Source organism: Phascolarctos cinereus, unplaced genomic scaffold (genome assembly GCF_003287225.1).
Source record: "Phascolarctos cinereus isolate Bilbo 61053 unplaced genomic scaffold, phaCin_HiC Scaffold_4;HRSCAF=312, whole genome shotgun sequence".
NCBI lineage: Eukaryota > Metazoa > Chordata > Mammalia > Diprotodontia > Phascolarctidae > Phascolarctos > Phascolarctos cinereus.
In genome coordinates, this window is record NW_027555847.1 from 2,873,160 (window position 1) to 2,891,484 (window position 18,325).

General features: G+C 54.0%; 2 protein-coding genes across 4 annotated transcripts in view; both read left to right on the forward strand.

Moving 5' to 3' along the window:
- Positions 1-1,906: 1,906 nt before the first annotated feature.
- On the forward strand, positions 1,907-3,299 carry LOC110192975 (protein BTG2-like). Its single transcript, XM_020964458.2, has 2 exons — positions 1,907-2,253; positions 2,488-3,299. The coding sequence occupies exons 1-2, from the start codon at positions 2,112-2,114 to the stop codon at positions 2,814-2,816; spliced, it is 471 nt and encodes a 156-aa protein (XP_020820117.1). The 5' UTR covers positions 1,907-2,111; the 3' UTR covers positions 2,817-3,299.
- A 9,512-nt stretch (positions 3,300-12,811) lies between these two features.
- IPPK (inositol-pentakisphosphate 2-kinase) overlaps positions 12,812-18,325 on the forward strand; it is a 49,294-nt gene continuing 43,780 nt past the window's right edge. Inside the window, exon 1 of one of the 3 annotated variants that reach the window (XM_078152009.1) lies at positions 12,812-13,044. In XM_078152009.1, the coding sequence (XP_078008135.1) occupies positions 12,964-13,044 (81 nt within the window). In that variant the 5' untranslated portion in view covers positions 12,812-12,963. Of the gene's footprint in view, positions 13,045-13,524; positions 14,168-18,325 lie in introns of those variants that run through there. The other 2 variants (XM_020964362.2, XM_020964365.2) reach the window with 2 other exon arrangements.

Genomic DNA, 18,325 nt, shown 5'->3' on the forward strand with positions numbered 1-18,325 from the left:
GCCCAGACTGTTCCAGGTGCCTAAAGGTTAGTAATGGGATTGGCACCAAACCCAGTCTTGTTTGCCCACCTTCCCCATTCAGATTTCTGGCATTTCTACCCCTTGTGCATAACATGCACACACATACATGCAGACACTTCCAGGCCGACCCTGGAGGGCTCTGGCAGCCCAGTCAGGGCAGCAGGTTACCCCGAGGCTCCCTGGGAAGACTAGAAGCCTTACAGCCAGGTGCTGCGGCTACTGGCTTGGCCGGGGTTCTTTGGAGTCCAAATACTTTGAACGGCCTGGGGAAAGCTGTGGTCCTTGACTTCCCTCTGAGCCTCCCTGGGCAATAGGTCTGTGCTCCTAAAACTTCCTCAGCCCCTGGGAATGCCTGTTCCCTGCAATGTGTGCTGGATTTTACTAGGGAAGCTTGGAGGGTGGGCTTTGGAGCCTTCTCCAAGATGTCGGCAGCCTTGGGGTGTGTGTGTGTGTGTGTGTGTGTGTGTGTGTGTGTGTGTGTGTGTGTGTGTGTGTGTGTGTGTGTGTCCTTAGAAGCCTCCAGGACAGGATGCCCAAGGAGGGGAAAGGATGGGGGTGGCCCTGGGACAGCAGAGCTCTGGGCCTGCACCTCCTCCCAGGGCAGCCTGGGACCGTAGTCTGCAGTCTCCCAGGAGGAGAGGGCTCTGGGAAGGGTTCAGTGGGCAGTCAAGAGGGCCTTGTCCAGGGCCTAAAACCATCCATGGTCATCTTCCTTCCAGAAGGCTTGGCCTGTGCCTCCTTCCTAGAGATGCTGACCCACAGGGCAAGGGGGCAGTCCAGGGAGCTGGGGAGTGAGATTTGGTCTTTGCCCTTTCATCCTGATCATAGGACTGATCTTATCACATGGTCCCGGGGCCAGTTAGATGCCACCAGCATTTCAAAGCCCAGAGCCCTGGGCCTGTCCTCAGAAGCCCTGGGCACAAATCCTGTGTCTGTGGGACCACAGCTTAGCACAGCGCCACGTCCTTAATAAACCTCTTTTGATCAACTGACTTTGGTCAAGTCCCTTCCTTTGCCAGGATGCCCTTTTCTCATATATGTAATGAAGGAATTGGTCTCAATGGCCCTGAAACAACGAGGGCCCCTGAAGCTCAGGGCACTAGGCCAAGGCCTTGGAATGTTGGAACACTGAGGAAACCCCAGCCTGGGCCCTGGGGTGAAGCAATGTGGGCCAGCATCTATAAGTGAACATACGCTCGGTCATCCCAAGGGGGTGCCCGAAGCAGCTTCTGGTAGAGGCAGCTAGCTGCTATGGGAGTGCAGCTGCCTCAGACAGGCACTAGCTGTGTGACCCTGGACGAGTCATTTCCTGCCTCAGTGACCTTTTCTCTAAAATGGGGATAACAATAGCATTTACTTCCCAGGGTTGTTGTGAAGGTCAAATGAGATAGTAATTGTAAAGTGCTTAGCACAGCGCCTAAAGCACGGCTAGCCCTGTTAGTACTTTTTATGATTTTTAAGGTATTTCCCTGGGAGACTGTGTGGTGGGGGAGGGGACTGCTACGCAGAGGCTGGCTTTTCCTGTCCAATGGGAGGGGGTGGATTAGCCCGATCTAAGTTTCTTGGCCCCTGTCTGCCACTCACAGGGTGCACGTCAGGGCAGGGGGCTCGGGGTCAGGGGGTGGTGTGGTTGAGCGCAGAGCCTGGGTGGGTCAGAGGTCCCAGGGCAGGGGTGGAGTGGGGAGTCTAGGGTCCGGGCTGGGGAGGCGGGGAAGAGGAGCCCGGAGTCCAGCCGTCGGGGGGCGCGTGGAGCCCGGGCCGGCGGGGGGCCCTTTGTGACGCCACAGAGAGCCGCGCTGCCATTGGCGGCCCACCCCCCACCCCCCGGCCGGCTGCCGGTGGCGGCGGCGGCGCGACGGGGAGGGGTCGGGCAGCGGGCGCGGCACCGGCCCGGGCGGCGGCGGCGGCGGAGCGGGGCGCACGGGCTTCGGCTCCGGCGCGCTCCGAGCGCTCGCTCGCTCTCCCTCCTGTCTGAGGCAGCTCCGGCGGCGGTTCCGGCGGCATCTCCGGCTCGGAGGACCGCACTTGGTCCCGCGCCCCGGCTCGGCTCCCGGAGGCTCGGTCCCCGGGGCGGCGGAGCAGGCGGGCGGATGCGCCGGGGGCCCGGGGCCGCCATGCGGGCCGAGGTGGCCTCGGCCGCCGGCTTCATCACGCGGCTGCTCCGCGGCCCCGGGGGCTTCGCCGAGGACCAGCTGCAGCTCTTCCGCGAGTCTCTGCAGGAGGCCCTCACAGGTAATCTGTCCGTCAGTCCTTCCGTCAGTCACCGGGACCGAGGGGGGCGGGGCCCGGGGTTGGGCTGGACGGGGCGGACGCCCAAAGGCAGGCCGCCCGTCGGAGCTCGCAGCCCTGTTGGTCCCGATCTCCACGGGCGCCAGACCCCCACCCATTCTGTCCTCCGTTCCCCCTGCCCCAGCCCCCCTCCTCTTTCCCTGCCTCCATGGTTCCTTCGGCGCCTCCCTTGCGCAGATCACTACCAGCACCACTGGTTCCCTCGGACGCCGTCGCGGGGCTCCGGTTACCGCTGCATCCGCATCAACCACCGCCTGGACCCGCTGGTGGGGCGGGCTGCGGGAGAGAGCGGGCTCAGCCCCCGGCGCCTCTTCCAGCTGCTGCCCCGAGAGCTGACGCTGTGGGTGGACCCGTCCGAGGTGTCCTACCGCATCGGCGAGGACGGCTCCATCGGGGTTCTGTACCGCGGACCCCCGGCGCGCAGCCCGCCCATCGGCGCCCCCGACGGCCGGGGCTCCCGCTACCCCGGGGAGTGGCGGCGTGGGCCAGCCCGGACGGCCGCCTGAGGCCTGAGGTCGCGGCCTCCCGGGCCCTGTACACTGTGTATGTATGTAGTGTGTGTGTGTCTGCTTTGATAATGCACAGAGAGGATGTAATGGAAATGCTGATTTTCACCCCCTAGCCATTAAAGTTGGAGTAGTAGTACCTGTACCTACCCTGCGTGCCCTGGCGGCCCCGGGCCCCCTCCTCCTCCTCCTATTCCTCCCACCCTCTTTTCCCCCGTCCTTTTCCTCCCCCTCTTCCCCTTCCTCATTCTCTTCCTTTTCCTCCTCATCTTCCTCCTGTGTCCCGAGACTGCCCCCCCCCCGGCTCCCTCCCGGGGCCGTCTCGGCCCGCCGCACCGGGTGGGGAGGGGGGCCCCCAACCCAGATCTTGGGGATCGGGGCTTGTAAATGAAATGTACAGTCTGGTTGTTTTTCAGAGTTCTATTTTGAGAGAGTGAATGAATGAATCCCTGGCTCCTTGTAATAAAAGACCGAATGCTTGTACCCGGGGTTGGCTGTTCTGTTCAATTCCACTTCCCCCACCCCATCCCCAGTAGCATAGACAGACGCACAGAAAGACCACCGACAGGTGTATCTGGGAGAAGGGGGAAGGGAGAAGGGATACGACGGCGGCGGCTGCCTTTGGGGAAGATCTGGCCATCCTAGCCAGCTGAGTGGCTCCGGGAAGCTGCTTTCAGGGCTATCCCTGGGCTAATCTCAGCGGCCCAGAGCCACGATCAGGACTCAGTCTTCTAGTCTTAGCTGCAGTTTGCAGGTGTGGGGGATGGGGGATGCCGGATGCCTTTAGCCTGGCTTTTTGTTTGATAATTCTGTTCTTCTGATTTCTGACTGGCTAGATGAGTTAACCTGTCGGTCCTGGGGATGAACAATCTCTCCCGCTGTGCCCCTAACTCTCCCTGTGACCTCGGGATGTCCAGACTTAGGGCTGGATAGCACTGACTAGATCTGGGCTTGGTCTAGACCGACTCCACTGTTCTCAGTGTGCACACAGCTCTTTTGAAGCTGTGGTCCCCCGGGTTTGTCCTGCTTGAGAGCTCGCGGGGGTGGGGAGCTACGTCTATGTCTTACCACGAGGGGACAGGACGCCTGGGGCCATCGTTTGTCCCCAGGCGTTCTCCCTACTGTCCAAGGGCTGCTCTGGAGGCTTGTCCTCTGGCAAAGACAAATCAGCCCAAGGGGAAGTCTGCTCCCTGAACAATGATGGAGCCTGGCAGCCAGCAACTCAAGGCCTACTTGGAGCAATCGAGGGACTAAGATTTTGTTTCTTGGTTTTAGTAAAGAAGAAAAAAGGTGGGGGAGGAGTCCAGACCTGGGATTTCATGTGTGTGTGTATGGGGGCTACTGCCAGTGCTGGTAGCCCCTCCCTCCTGGGGGCTCTGAGAAGTTAAGGGCCTGGGGGGAGGAAGTTCTGCCAAGCTGGATTTGTGTCAGAACCAGGAATCGGACCCAGGTTCTTCTGAGTCTCTGCTTTGGGATTCCCAGATTTGCACGGTGACTATCTCCTGAAATTTAACAAGGGCAAAAGAAAAAACCAGTAACCTACATTGTGATAACAAAGATTGTTTTTGAACATCTTCCCTTTTGTTGGGTTTGCCAGTTTATGTTTCTGATGCACATTCCCAATGGCAAGGAGAGGTGTAAGATAATATTCACTTATTAAGTGTCAGAAGGAGGATTTGAACTCAGATGCTAGGCCTGTTACTACCACTGTAGTGGTATGCACAAAGTTCAACAGCTAGCCCCTCTAAGGTCCATGCCAACAGACACTCCGAAAACAGTCTGTCTAAACATACGCAGATGTACACACAGCAATGCACGTGACACACCCTAAGCCTGTGAGGAGCAGTTACAGGAAGGCTAAGGAGAAAAGGTCGAACGAAGACAGCTTAGAAGGTGAGAACCTCTCTTTCCTAGGACTCTAGACTGCCCTGGGTCATCTGTCCCGGCTTGAGCAGACCATTTTTACCCCATTTTCTTGTATGAGCTTGGACAAGTCCTTTCCTTTCTTCAGGACTCAGTTTCTTCTTCTTTAAAAATGAAAGTCTTGGTGCTTTCCAGGTTCTCTTCCAGCTCTTAGGGTTTCACTTTAAGACACATGACATGTATTTTGGGGTGAGGGAAACCTGAAAGCACTGGGGACAGGGCACTCGGGTAATCTTCCTTAACCTCTGAAACTGTCCTCTCCATTTACTAAAGAAAAGCAATTCTCCCCGTGTTTCACGGCAAAGATGACACTGTATCCTATTGTCTATTCTGTTCCTTAGCAATTCTTCAAATTCTCCTTCATTTGCCCGAGCCAATGTTTTACTTTGTGAGCTGGACAAGAGCTGTGACCTTTCACACTTGGACGAGACAGCCAGAGTTCAGGGGCAAGAGCGGACCAGACAGCCGCTGCTCCTGCTCAAACGCCTTCAAAGGTTAAAGGCATCCTGAGGGCCGACAAGCCTGTACTCCCAGCCCAGAGAAGTACTAGGGAGGTTGAGGCAGGCAAGAGAAACCCATAAGGTTGGGTGGGAATAGGTTGGGGATGGGGAATGGAGGCGTGGGGGCTGCCCACAGAAGAGAGGAGGAAGACCTTTGTGTTTAAGGTAGACAAAAGTGTGAGAACAATTAGCGATACTTGGACTCTGGCCAAGATTAGTTTGAGCACCGAGGGAAATCAAGAACAGCCAGGCTGGGAGCAAAGAACAGACCACAGCTCAGCTGTATCACTTCGAAGGGAAGCTGGGGAGTTGTGATCCAGTGGGTCAGGCTGGAAGCTGTCCCACCCCCTCCCCAACCCTGGCTGCTAGATCTCAGCCAAGCCTTTTAGTTTCCAGGGCAAGAAAGTGAAGCCGGCCCCTCTTCCAGTCCAGCACACAAGGCTCAGAGCTTGGGGCGGCTCTTCACCCTCCACTCCAGGCACTCAGATGGTGCCCTTGGGGAGCCTCGAGGGCAGGAAGCTTTTCTGCCTTGTCTGTGGTGTCTCAGACCCCTCTGGCAGTGTCCTGGGGAAAACTCTAGAGCACATCTCAGAAAGATGTTTTTAAAAAGCATGAAATACAAAGGATCACAAAGCAAACGAATTCTGTGGAAACACTTAACAAAGCATTCACAAAAGTTCACTTATGGACCCCTGACGTTGTCCAAGCTTGAGAGGACAGAGAACTGTACCCATTGCCATGTTCAGCAGGACTGAGTTTACCTCCTAATTTGATTTGTGTTCTCACTGTGTCTGTTTCTCCCAGTGCTTAAGAAACATGGTCCTTTTTAAAAGTGGGCATGACTTGTTTTACCCCTTGGGACAGACTTCACTGTTCCCTGGGATGGCCTGACCTTGCTGGCCTCCTCAGAGAGCTTGCTCTGCTGATGGCTGATGGCTGATGGCAGTGAAGTGGAAAAAGAGAAGGGAGGGGAAAATCGAGAATCCAGCTTCATTCTGGTCCCTAATCCAGGACCGAGGCCTCCAGCTCTGTGGTTACAACCAATGGAGAAAAACGGAGGCCCTTTGTCCAACAGGACACAAAGAAGAGAGAGCAAAGAGCTTGGCAGGGTGCCCTGGGCTCCTGGCCCACCAGCCTGCCCTCCTATGATGCCAGAATTCCGAATTGGTTTTTAACTTATTTTGTATCCTATTAGAATAAAGCCCGCTTGTTATGGGTGCCTCATGACTTCTAGTAATAATGACCAGGGGACCAGTATCATCTGATATCACCTGAGCTCTGGATCCTGTCTGCAGTTGGGGCTGGAGAATCCCCAAACACACATTTTGGGGAGTCGTTAAACCTAAAATAAAAAGCTTGCTATTTCTAACCAGCTGTCTGACCTTTGTTGGTCTGTTCTTATCACTGTAAAACACATTTTTCCTCAGACAGAAAACTCCAGGGCCAATAACAATGAGCATTAATAGGCTTTTACAAAAAAAACGGTCCCATCAGATTCCCCCCAATGACCCTTGGAGGTAGAGGTGAAGACTTTCCACAGTCCTCCAATCTGGAATCCCAGGCCCCTTATCAACACTGCCTCAGGCCAGTCAGGCCTCAGCCCTCCCAACAAGGTCACCTTTGTGCCCACACACCTCCCCCACCCTCTCAGAGAAGAACTCTGCCCCGCCATGATGAGCATCCTCTTCTTCTCTCTTCCTCATCTTCTACCACATCAATGCCTTCTACTACTATAGCCTTCTTTCCTCTTGCCTCCTGTGGTAAGATGACCTTACTCTTTACCCAGGCCAACCCCTTTACTTGCTCAGCCAATCCCATCCCATCCCTTCCCCTCCAACAGACTGCCTCCTCTGTCATTTAATTTTAATCTTTCCCTCTCTACTGTCTGCAAACATGCCCATGTCTCCCCTATCCTGGAAAAACCCTCACTTGATCCTTCTGTGCCTGCTAACTTTCATCCTGTATCTCTTCTGTCCTTTGTGGCTAAACTCCTGGAGAAGGCCGTCTATACCAGGGACCTCCACTTTCTCCCCTCTCACTCTCTTCTCAATCCCTTACAGCCTGGCTTCTCTGACCTTGTCCTTCCACTGAAACTGCCCTCTCCAAAGTCAACAGTGATCTCCTAATTGCCAAACCCAGTGGCCTCTTCCCAGTCCTCACTTTCCTCAGCCTCTCTGCAGTCTCTGACACTATTGGTCACTCTCTCTTACTTGACTCTCTCCTCTCTCGGGGTTTTCAGGACGTCCCTGCTCTCTCCTGGTTCTCTTCCCACTTCTCTGATGGCTCCTTCTCTGTCTCCATTGCTGAATCCTCCTTCAGATCACCTTCTCTAACCATGGGTGTCCCTCAGGGGTCCTCTTCTCCCTCTGTCCTACTTCAGTAGGTGATCTCATCAGCTGGACTGAATAACCATCTCTGTGCTGAGGATTCTCAAATCTACCTTTCCTACCCCAATCTCTGCTAATCTCCAATTTTACTTCTCCACCTGCCTTTCAGACATCTAAAACTGGATGTCCAGTAGCCATCTTAAACCCAAATTGTCCAAAACAATTCCTCATTTTCCCCAAGATTCCCCATCTCTCTGGTTGTCCCCCCTGCCTGGAAGGCCTCCACCACTTCCACTGCTGACCTGGCCAGCTTCCTTTAAGTCCCAGCTCAAATCCCACCTTCTGCAGGAAGCCTTCTGCTTCCAGGGCCTTCCTTCTGTTAATTATGTCCTACTTATCCTTTCCTAGCTTGTTTGCACATGTTCACTTGCTCATTATCTCCCCCCTCCCCGCACATTGTGAGCTCCTTCAGGACAGGGACTGTCTTTTGCCTCTTCTTTTTATATCCCCTGTGCTTAATACTGTGCCGAGCACATAGTGGGCGCTTAATAAATGGTGATTGATTTATATTATTATTATTATCCCCATTTAGCAGGCAAAGAGGTGAAGTGACTCACCCAGGGTCCCACGGCTAGGAAGTGTTTACAGCTGGATTTGAACTTGGGTCTTCTGGCCTCCAGGCCCAGCGCTCTGTGCTCTGTGGCCCCACTGTTTCATCTCTGTTCCCCCTTGCTGTCTACTGGTCTCTACACCAGAGTTTGGGGCACCCTGCCTGGACAGATCAGGCTGTTGGTGGATACAAATGAAGCAATTTCAAATCCAAATGCAAAATTGGGAGTGGGCTGCCCAAGAAGCAGGTGGGTGGTTACAGTTTCTAGGCGCATCTCCCACCTTCCCCCAAGCGGAAGCTCTGCTACTTTGTAGCCCTCCCCCCCCTTCATCTTGTTCCCCAGGGAGACTTCAGCCATGGCCCCTACCAGTTCTTTAATTTGCAGTGGTTTCTATGGACCTCATGTGGGAGGGATTTTACTCCAACTTTACTTCGAATCCAGTTCCAGGCACAGTAACTGATGTTATCAACTATAAATCTCATTCACTGATTCAATTCAACAAAACTTTCCTGGGCCAGCCACTGGGGACCCCAAGCCCACAGCAGGGATCCCAGAGCCTGGCACATAGTAGGGCTTAACAAATGCTTCCTGTTTACTGAAAGCCACACAGTGCTATCTGCTGAGCTGATCCAGAAGCTGTTTTATAATACTGGAAAGGAAACCGAACCAGCAGAGGTCCCATGGATGGAGCCTGTCTCCTGCCCTGGCTGGGCCCTCTAGGGAGTTGTTGAGGAAGGACAGTGATGTGAGGGAGAATCTCTAGAGGAGGAAGAGCAGGATGGGGCAGGAGTCTGAGCTCTGACAAATGAGGACAGAATGAGCAATGGGGAAGGTGCAGTCTGGAGGGAAGGAGGAATCAGCCTGCTCTGCTTGGCCCCAGAGAGCAGAACTGGGAGCTCTGTGTGTGTGTGTGTGTGGGGGGGGTTACAAAGAACCCGATTTAGGCTGGAGATAAGGGCAAACCTCAGGGCTGTCCTCCAGTGGGATGGCTGCTTTGGGGGAGGTGGTGGGGCTTTCACTGGCAGGTTTCACTCACAGTTTGGACTGACCTGGTCTTGTTACAGACAGGTTTTTTTCATGTGTGGGTTAGAGATGGTCACAGCCCCCTCCAACACCAAAATCCCTATTACAATGGGAAAGATAAGTCACCTGGGACCAACGTTCATTCTTTTACAAAATAGCTCCATGGAGACATGAAGAGATGGAGGAGGGGGTAATTGGGAGAAAGGTAGGGAGAGTGTGCCCTGTGGAGCCAGGGGGTGGGGAGATGAAGAAGCCGCTTCCTAGTGGCGCCTGAAGGACCCCCAGCCTTGATAAGGAGCACAGAGTCTGATGGGGAGAGAGACTCAGCATAACTTGCGAGGGACACTGAGTCAGGCACGCTCCTCTCAATCAATGAATGAATAACAAAAAGTATTTACTAGGACCCTACTCTGTGCAAGTGGTAGTTAGATGGCTGTTGATAGACCACTGGGCCTGGAGTCAGGAAGACCTGAGTTCAAATCTGGCCTCAGACACATAACATTTACCAGCTCACACAGACCCTGGGCAAGTCACTTAACCCCATTGCCTAAGCCGTCCTCCCCCCCCCAAAAAAAAACTGGCCTCAGCCACTTACTAGGTGTAGGTGTGTGACCCTGGGCAAGTCATTTAACTTCTTTTTATCTTAATTCATTGAAAAAGGGGCTCATTCCCCACTGAGAGAGTAACAGCAGGGCCTGATGTGGAGCCTGGACCAGAGAGGGCCTGGGATCTTGGTGACCAGGGCTTCCTTTTCCCTGCAGCCCCTGCAGGAGCAGGGCCCAGGCTGCATCCCCCCAGGGGCATTGGGCTGGAAGCCTGGTCCTTCCCAAGGCTCTCGGGCTCAGGGTCCTGGGCTGTCTCCATCAGGGTCTGAGGGGAGCTGGGGGGGTCCAGAGGGTGTTGGTGCACTGACCTGCCCTGAATGGGCTGCCTGCTGTCTCTCTCTGGGGTGGGGTGGGGGGGTGGGGCACAGGGCTTGCTGCTTCAGCTAGGCTGGTCTACTTGCTTGGTAGGTAAGTGGCTCCTTTTCCAGAGAAGTTGCTTCCCCTGGGCAAGGACTGGGGGGAGGGGTGTCATGCTGCCACTCCCAGGGCTACTGTGTCTATCTGTCTATGGGAGCTGCTCAGCTGCCATTGCTGTTGGTGATGAGTAGAGGAGGCTCCTTCTCCATGATGGTGTCTCCTTTCAATGTTTCCCCAAACCAACTCTTGGTTAACCACATACCTACGGACTTCTCTAGTCGCTGCTAAATCAGCAGTGTCAAGTATCAGACTAATGGGGCATATTCAGAAGCTCCGCTTCCCCTGCATTCTGAGGTGAGCACAGGGAATGCCCGTAGCTGTCCCCCCGGGGAAGGCCACAAACAGGTGAGCCCCATGAGGAGGGGGCTCTCCCGCTGGGGTCAGAGTCCCATTGCTTTGGCCTGCTCACAGCCCCTCTGTCGGTGGGGCTCTTCTGCCTTTGCTGGTGGTGTTTTTTCTGTTCCTCGGAGTCAGTCCATGTGGTGCAGTGGCTCGGACTGCCGCTGCCCTCCACCTCACTTCACAGAGCCCTCGCCAAGTTTCTGGGTATTGTCCAAGCCTGTCCTTTCTCAACTTGCTAGTATCTCATGACACCCCTCTAAGTGGCTAAGGCAGTGGGGTGGGCACTGCCCTAGGGTTTGGAATCCTTATTAGCACAATACAAAGTCACTTAACCACCCAGCCTCAGTTTCCTTGTTTGTAGCAAGCAAGCAAGCCACAAGCATTTGCTAAGCACTTAGTATATGTCAGGCACTGTTCTAAAATCCAAGAATATAAGAAAAGTAAAAACAGTCAAACAGACAACCACTTATAAAGCACCTACTATGTGCCAGGCACTGTACTCAGTACTGGGAACACAAAGAAAGGTAAAAGACAGTCTTTGCTGTAGACGAGCCCCCAGCCTAATGGTGGACACAACACACAAACAACTAAGACAAGCTATATATAGGATAAATAGAATCAACAGAGGAAAGAAAAGCAAGAGAATTGAGGAATTAGGGAAGGCTTCCTGTAGAAGGGGGATTTTAGCTGGGACTGAAGCCAGGACATAGAGATGAGTAAGAAGAGCGTTCCAGGCCTGGGGGATGGCCAGGGCTGAAAAATGAGGGTCTTCTTTGTGGAACAATTAGGAGGCCAGTGTCACTGGACTGGAGTACTGAGTGGGGACTAACGTGTAAGAAGACTGGAAAGGTAGGAAGGGCCAGGTTAGTAAGGGCTTTTGAATGCCAAACAGAACATTTGGTATGTGCTCCTGGAAGTAACAGGGAGCCACCGGAGTTTATTGAGTAGGGGTCTGACATGGTTAGGCCTGTGTTTTAGGGCACACTTTAGTGGGCTGGAGTGGAGAGAGAGTCTAGGCAGGCTGAGGTGGTGAGGGCCTGTACCAGGGTAAGGGCAGAGGAGACAAGGGGTGTACTAGAGAAATGTTGCAGAGGTGAAATCTGTGAGAGATGATGCAGAGGTGAAAGTGACAAGAGATAATGTAAAGGTGAAGTCTGAGAGATGCTGCAGAGATGAAAGTGATAAAAGATGGTGCAGAGGTGGAAAGAAGCTGCAAAGGTGAAATCGGATGAGAAATGTAAGGGTCAAAGTGGCAAGAAATGTTGGAGAAGTGAAATGGATGAGAGATGTTGTAAAGATGAAAGTGAGGACAGATCAGAAGAGGTAGAATTGCCAGGGCTTGGCAGATAATTGGTTATCCCTCATAGGGAGGTTAGGGAGAGCCTGGAGGGAAAGATAATGAGTTTCATTTTGAGATAATTGGATTCACCATGTCTAAGGGCTATCAGTAAAGCACTGGGACTGGACTAGGTGACCTCTTTGTGTCCCCCCAGAAGTACATCTACAAGCCTATGTTGTAGCTAACCCAACCATGCCTCTCTGGGCCTCAGTTTCCTTATCTGTAAAATGGGAGCTAAGCCTCTATGATTTCTAGGGTCCTTTCCAACCCTAAATCTGTGAGCCCAGGCCGTGGACACTCATCTGGTCATCCATTCCTGGTTTCTTCAACGACGTCCTTTTACATGTGTAGCTAGCCGTCTCCTGAGCAGCCTCACACGTGTCCTGCTCAGGAGACACCAAAAGAATCCACCTTTTGCTAAAGGGCTTCAGGGATAAGATCACAATAAATAATCCTGGACATTCCTCCTAAAGCTCTGCTCTCAAACAGTCACTCTCCTGCTCAAGAAGGTCCCATGACTCCCTATCTGTTGCCTCTAGGATGAAGTGGAGTCTCTTCCTAGGCTGGCCCCAGCTTCCCTGGCCTTCTCTTTGTTCCTTCCACACAGTGCGTCATCTTCTGCTTTCCGTTCTCTCGGCCACCTCCCGCCTCCCATCCCCGCCAGGCCCTGAGCCGCTTGATGACAGGGGGGATGCCGGCCCTGCCAGCAGACCCCGGCCGAGCACGCACAGCGCAGGCGCAGGCGCCGCCGGAATCGGAAGCCTCTTTTCCTGCCCGATCCTGGGCCCGCCTTGCCAGCAGTCAAGATGGCCGTTAGCCTAAGTTCCTCCCACCCCGCCGGGCGGAAGTACGCAGGCTTCACGCAGCCCGCACGCGCCGGCGCCTCGGCGTCATTTCCGGGCGGGGGCCCGTCGCGCCCTGTCGTGTTGAGCCGGTGACAGTCGCTCCCCGAAGCCGGCGGTGACGGAGCCTGGGGTGGGGGCCGGGGCCGGGCGCGGGCCGAGGGCAGGCAACCAGGGCCGGGGCCGAGTCCAGTCTGAGGTGGGGCCGGGGCCGGGGCATGGACGCGGCCAAGATGGACGAGAATGAATGGACGTACCACGGGGAGGGCAACAAGAGCCTGGTCGTAGCGCACGCGCAGGTGAGCCCCGGCCTTTGACCCCTGACCCTGGCGTCCCCCGATCCCCTGGAGGCCCCTCGACGACTCGGGAGCACCCGCCTCCAGCCTGCCCCGACCTCCAGCCTGGGGCTCGGGGCAGGCAGCTGTCCGGAGGGCCAGTGGTCCGGCCCGGGGGCGGGGCAGGATCGGCCCTCTCCCTTCTCCTTGGCCTGGGGGTGGGGCGGGGGGGGGCATCATCCGCATTGTGTCCCGCCGTAGAGCCTGGCCCACCTCGTGGGCACCGCGCGGCGGCCGGAGATGAGGGCCGGGGAGCTGGTGGTGTGGGAGCGGGAGGCGGGGTCATCTGCTTTCCCTTCCGGCCCTTGGGGCCAGCGGAGTACTTGGGGTGTTCCCTGGGCGGTGGAGATGGAGACAGTCAAGGGGGGAGGGGAAAAAGGGGGGAGGGGAAGGAGGGGGGAGGGAGAGGAGGGAGATGAGGGGAACGGGGAGAGAGGCAGAGATAGAGAGACGCCTTTGCTCGAATACTTCCCATGACGGGCAGCTCACTACCTCATTAGAGTCCATTGGAGCCCTTTGTAGGGCCCCTGATTCTGCCCCGGAGCCGATGGAGAGCTCTCTTGGCCTTGAAGACGGCTGGAGCAGGCCCCGGTCACTGCCATGGAGAGTTCTCCAAAGCTGTGTTTGTGCCCGCCCAGCTTGGGCAGGGCCTGCCCAGCAGAAAGAACTGTGTGTCGGGAATACCAGCCGAGTGTGACATGGGTAGGAAGGATGGGAGGGGGTCCCTGCTCCTTCCTGGCTGGGGGCTGCACGCTGTCCTGGATATAAACCGCTCCTTGGACAGCCTGACCCGGTCACTCTTCTCCAGACACCTTGGTTCTGATGCGTGTTTCTCCGGCACACATGGGGGCCACTGGCTCCGATCCCTCTGGACTGGGCTCAGCCATAGCTTGTTTGTGCCTCCCTTGTTCTGATACCTTTGTCCCTCCCAGGCTCTGTCATCCTGACCTGGTACCAGAACAGAGGACTTGGCTTCCCCTCCTGCTCGCTCTCTTGTGGCTGGCTCTGACCCAGCGTGCTCTTACTCATCTTTGCTTTTTGACAACCACAGAAATAGGATCGTTCTGTCACCTCTGATTTTGTCCAAGTGAGTCACTGATGAGAAAATGTTCTGAGAATAGGGGCTTTGAGATCTCTCTTTGGCAACATCTTTTCCATGCCCAGAGTCTCACACCTAGCAGTTCTCTTACCTCACACTTTGCTATTTTATCTGCTCATGATGTTGTGAGAGACTTTTTCAGATGCTTCACTGAAGTTCAGCTTCCTTTTATCTCCTTGGATTTTTGTCTCTTCTGGCATTCGTGCTGCTGTCTCCTCTGTTAGAATGCGAGCTTGTTGTGAGCTGGGATGAGTCCTTTCATTGTTTCTGCTTCCTGGGGCCCAGCACGGGCAGTAGCTCATAGTAAGTGATTGATTGATGAGGATCTGTATCTGAAAGTTAGAAGACCTTTGGAGCTGTGTGTGCCTGGGCAGGTCAGCTGTGGGATGGAGCTGTCAGCTCTGGTAGGATGGCGATGGAACCATCGAAGCTAGAGGCTTGTGTCATGCTTCCTGTGTTCTCTGGAGCAGGGAAGGGCCTTTCGGGGTCCAGCAAATCACCCAATTGATGACCTCGTCTAGAATTACTCCTGTTAGACATATGGATTTCCCCTGCTAGTATGCCCCTTTTTGAAAATTGTAACAATTTGACATCTCTAGTCTTAAAGTACCAGTCTTTACCCTAGTTTATTAAGGATGACTCTGAGATTGCTTGTGAGTTTTTTTGAGGGACCTTGAGGTAGAATTAATCCAAATTACGTGTATGGATACACACAGTCTCAGAGTTGAGACATAACTTGGTTCTCTAATTTTGTGGTCTTAGGACCCCTTTAGACCCTTGAAAATTATTGAGACCCCTACAAGAGCTTTTGTTGATGTGGGTAATACCTATCGATATTTATTGATAATTAGAAATTAAAACATCTAAGTATTATTATAAAATGATTTTGATTCCCTACAACCCCCCTGAAAGGGCTTTGGGCATGCCCAGGGTCCCCGGACCACACTTTGAGTATGGCTGACTTAGACCAACCTGTTCCTGAACCAGAGCTCCCTCGGTGACATCCCCAGTAAGAGAGGGTGCGGGTGTGTGACTCTGTGCTGGGGTGTGGGGGCGTGTGGGGAAACGACCGCGGGGGAACGCTCCTGGTGCAGAGCTGGTCCAAGAGTCAACAAGACTTGGGTCTGAGTTCCATCTTGGGCTCCTCCTGGCCCTGTGACCCTGGGCGAGGAGCTCCCTTGTGGCCCAGGCACCTTACTGTTGTCTGAGAGTTGGGTTCAAATTCCACATCTGATGGCCATTGTAGGGGTGGACTTGGACAGATCACAGGATCTCTCCAAGCCTCAGTTTCCCCACCTGTAACAGCTGGCCTCTGAGGTTCTTTTCACTCCTTGCTCTGCAGTGCTGCGCATTCCATGCACTAGCACAATCACTGACGGGAGCTTCGACGTGGGCATTTTGCTCTTGGATTTCTTGGCTTCTCTGAAGACGGAGCTCAGCCTGCCTTCAGCTGAAGGCCTTGCCCATTAGCATGGGAGCTCAAGGCAGGGACTGGCTTTGCCTTTTTTTGTACCCCCAGCACTTCCGTGGCGCCTGGTTCTGCCTGGTGAGGTCAGCCAGTCAGCAAGCGTAAAGCAGGCCTGCTGTGTACCAAGCACTGTGCTGTGCTCTGGGGAGCTCACGGGAGGACGGGGAGACAACATGCCACCATCGTGGGATCAGTTGGAGGAGAGGCCTCCTGTTGACCGTGGGCTCTGAGCTGGGCCTGCAGGGCAGCCAGGGGTGGGAAGAACTTTCCAGCATGGAAGGGGGCCATAGAAGGTGCCCAGAGCCAAGAAATGGAGGAAGATAAAGGAGGCCACAATTCTGAGAATATCTGGGGCCAAGTTAGGTGGAAGAAGACTGGAGGTGGGGCCAGGCGCTGACCCTGCGGGGCAATAGGGAGCCCCTGGGATTTGGGAGTAGGGGAGCGAAAGAGACTGGAGGCAGGCCCACCTGCTACAAGTGCAAACCGAGCAGGTCTCCCTTAAGTCTGTCCTTCAGGCTGAACATTCTGAGGTCCGTAATCCCTCTGGTCTGGTAGGATAGCAAATCCATTGTTCTGACTGCTTATCTCCGACCTCCTTAAGATGTGAACCCAGATCTTAAATGTGTGCCAAGTGAACAGTGTGCTTTTTCCTTCTCCCACCTCCCCCCCCCCCACTTGGGTTGAATGCTTGCCTCTAGGGGATTTTGGTCATCCTCTCTCCAGTGGGACCTTTCTCCAAGCCCCAGGCTTGGGGTGGTTCCACAGTCTTCCTTAGGGCTTGGCCTTGTCTCGGTTCTGTTGGGGTCTTGAGCATTTCCCACAAGTTTCTGTCCTTCTGGGCCTTCCAGATACGGTCCTGCTGCTGTTCTTCAGGATTATTTTGACTCTTTGGCATTTGTCCCTTTCTTCTTTTGAATAAAATTGGAGGGTGACAGGAGTTCCCTATGTAACCCCCCGGGTTTCTTTAAGCCTTTCTTAGCATTGTTTGAATTGCTGAGAATCACCCATTTTCTTTCTATTTTACATAGATGTTGATATCACACCAGTATCTCCTGGGAACTTAGTGAAATGTGCAGTTTTTCCACTTGTAGACTGAGTTTCTTTGTTTTTTTCAATCAGAATTTCGCCTCATCTAATGAAGCAGCCCTTTCCCGGGCTAAAGACTCAAGAAATTTCCCCATTGGTAACCACAGTTTTGTATCAGAAGTAATTATAACCTGTGGACACGTGAGCCATTCTTAGAAATATTAAGCACTGCAGAAACAACACAACAGTGCTATAATTGGTCAGAATATTATTCTACAATACAATCCATTGACTAGTTTTTTAAAATGTTTTATTCACTCCCCCTTTTTTCCTTATTCCCAATTCCCCTTCCCCCTCCCTTGCCCCATCATAGAGCCCTCACAGAATACCAGCAGGTCAGTCAAGCAAAGCACATTGGCTTGGTGCTCACCCTCTCGCTTCTGAAGGGAGAGCAGTCATTGATTGCTTTGATCAGAGTTCCCAAGATTTTCTTCCCATTTTATCAGTGTTACAGAAGTTGTTTTCGTGCTGTGTTTGCCTCACTCTGCCTTAGTTCATCTAAGTCTCCCCTGGTTTCTTTGAATTCCCCGTGTGTGTTATTTCTTGTTGCCCAGTTACACTCCTTTACATTTCTAGACCAGTTTGTTTAGCTGTTACCCCCCTGGATGGGCACTTGCCTGATTGCCAGTTCTTGATGCTACAAAAAGGACGGTTCTAAATGTTTTTGTCTGAATGCCAAGATAAAGCGGCCATTTCCTTCCAAGATTCCTGCCATGCCACGTCCCTGACCGGTTCTCTTTGACTGCTCTCAGGGAGATCAGGGAGCAAGCGTCCGCCTCACATTCAGATCCCGACTGTCCCCCACCGCAGTCTCTTTCTACCCTGTTTGACTGGTGTCTTCTGTCTTCACGGCATCCATAGGGCTGGATGAGGCCCCTCACCCTGTGTCTGCTTTTCTTTCCCAGGCTCTTGGATGTCTGAATTCCTCTTAAATATTCTTTCTGACAGTGGGCAGGCGTGGGGGGAAATGAGAGCGGTGTGCCAGCTGGCCCTTGGGGTCCCTTCTGGCTCTGGGTGGAGTTCCGGAGTTCCCCTGGAGACCTCCGGTGGCCGTTACCCAGTTGATGGGGAGCCCCTTATTCTGGGTCTCTGCTATTTCATACAGTTTTGCGAGGCATTTTTCTTTCTGCCTTTGGCTTCCTGGGCCCTGGGGTGGGATCTCCCTTGATCGTCTGAGGGTTCAGGGCCGTGGTGTGCAAGCTCAGCCCCACCAGAGCACCCTTGATCTATCTGAGCTCAGGTCCTAAAGCTAACCCCAGGAGTGCTTCCACACCGTGACTGGGTACTTGTGGGCCTGTCTTCCCATGGCCCTTTGCTGTCTTTGCTAGTTTACTAGGTGGGATTTGGGGTCAGTTTTTCCTTAGGCTGCCATCCTCATCCTCTGGATGAGGGTGCGTTTATGTTACAGCACACGGGATTGAGGTGAGATGCCTCTTCTGAAGGCCAGTTTATCTGCACAGCAAATACTCCACAGACATTCACCACGAGGCAAAAGATAGCACCTGTTGCTTGGGTGAAGCAGGGCCTTTCTTGGGTCGTGAGTGATCTCTGGTGTCTGCCGCTCCTCTGCCTTGAGCCTGGTGGTGGTGGCA

Coding starts and splice junctions, on each gene's coding strand:
- LOC110192975 (XM_020964458.2), top strand. CDS start 2,112: ATGCGCCGGGGGCCCGGGGCCGCCATGCGGGCCGAGGTGGCCTCGGCC. Junction 2,254..2,487: donor TCTGCAGGAGGCCCTCACAG/GTAATCTGTCCG, acceptor TCCCTTGCGCAG/ATCACTACCAGCACCACTGG.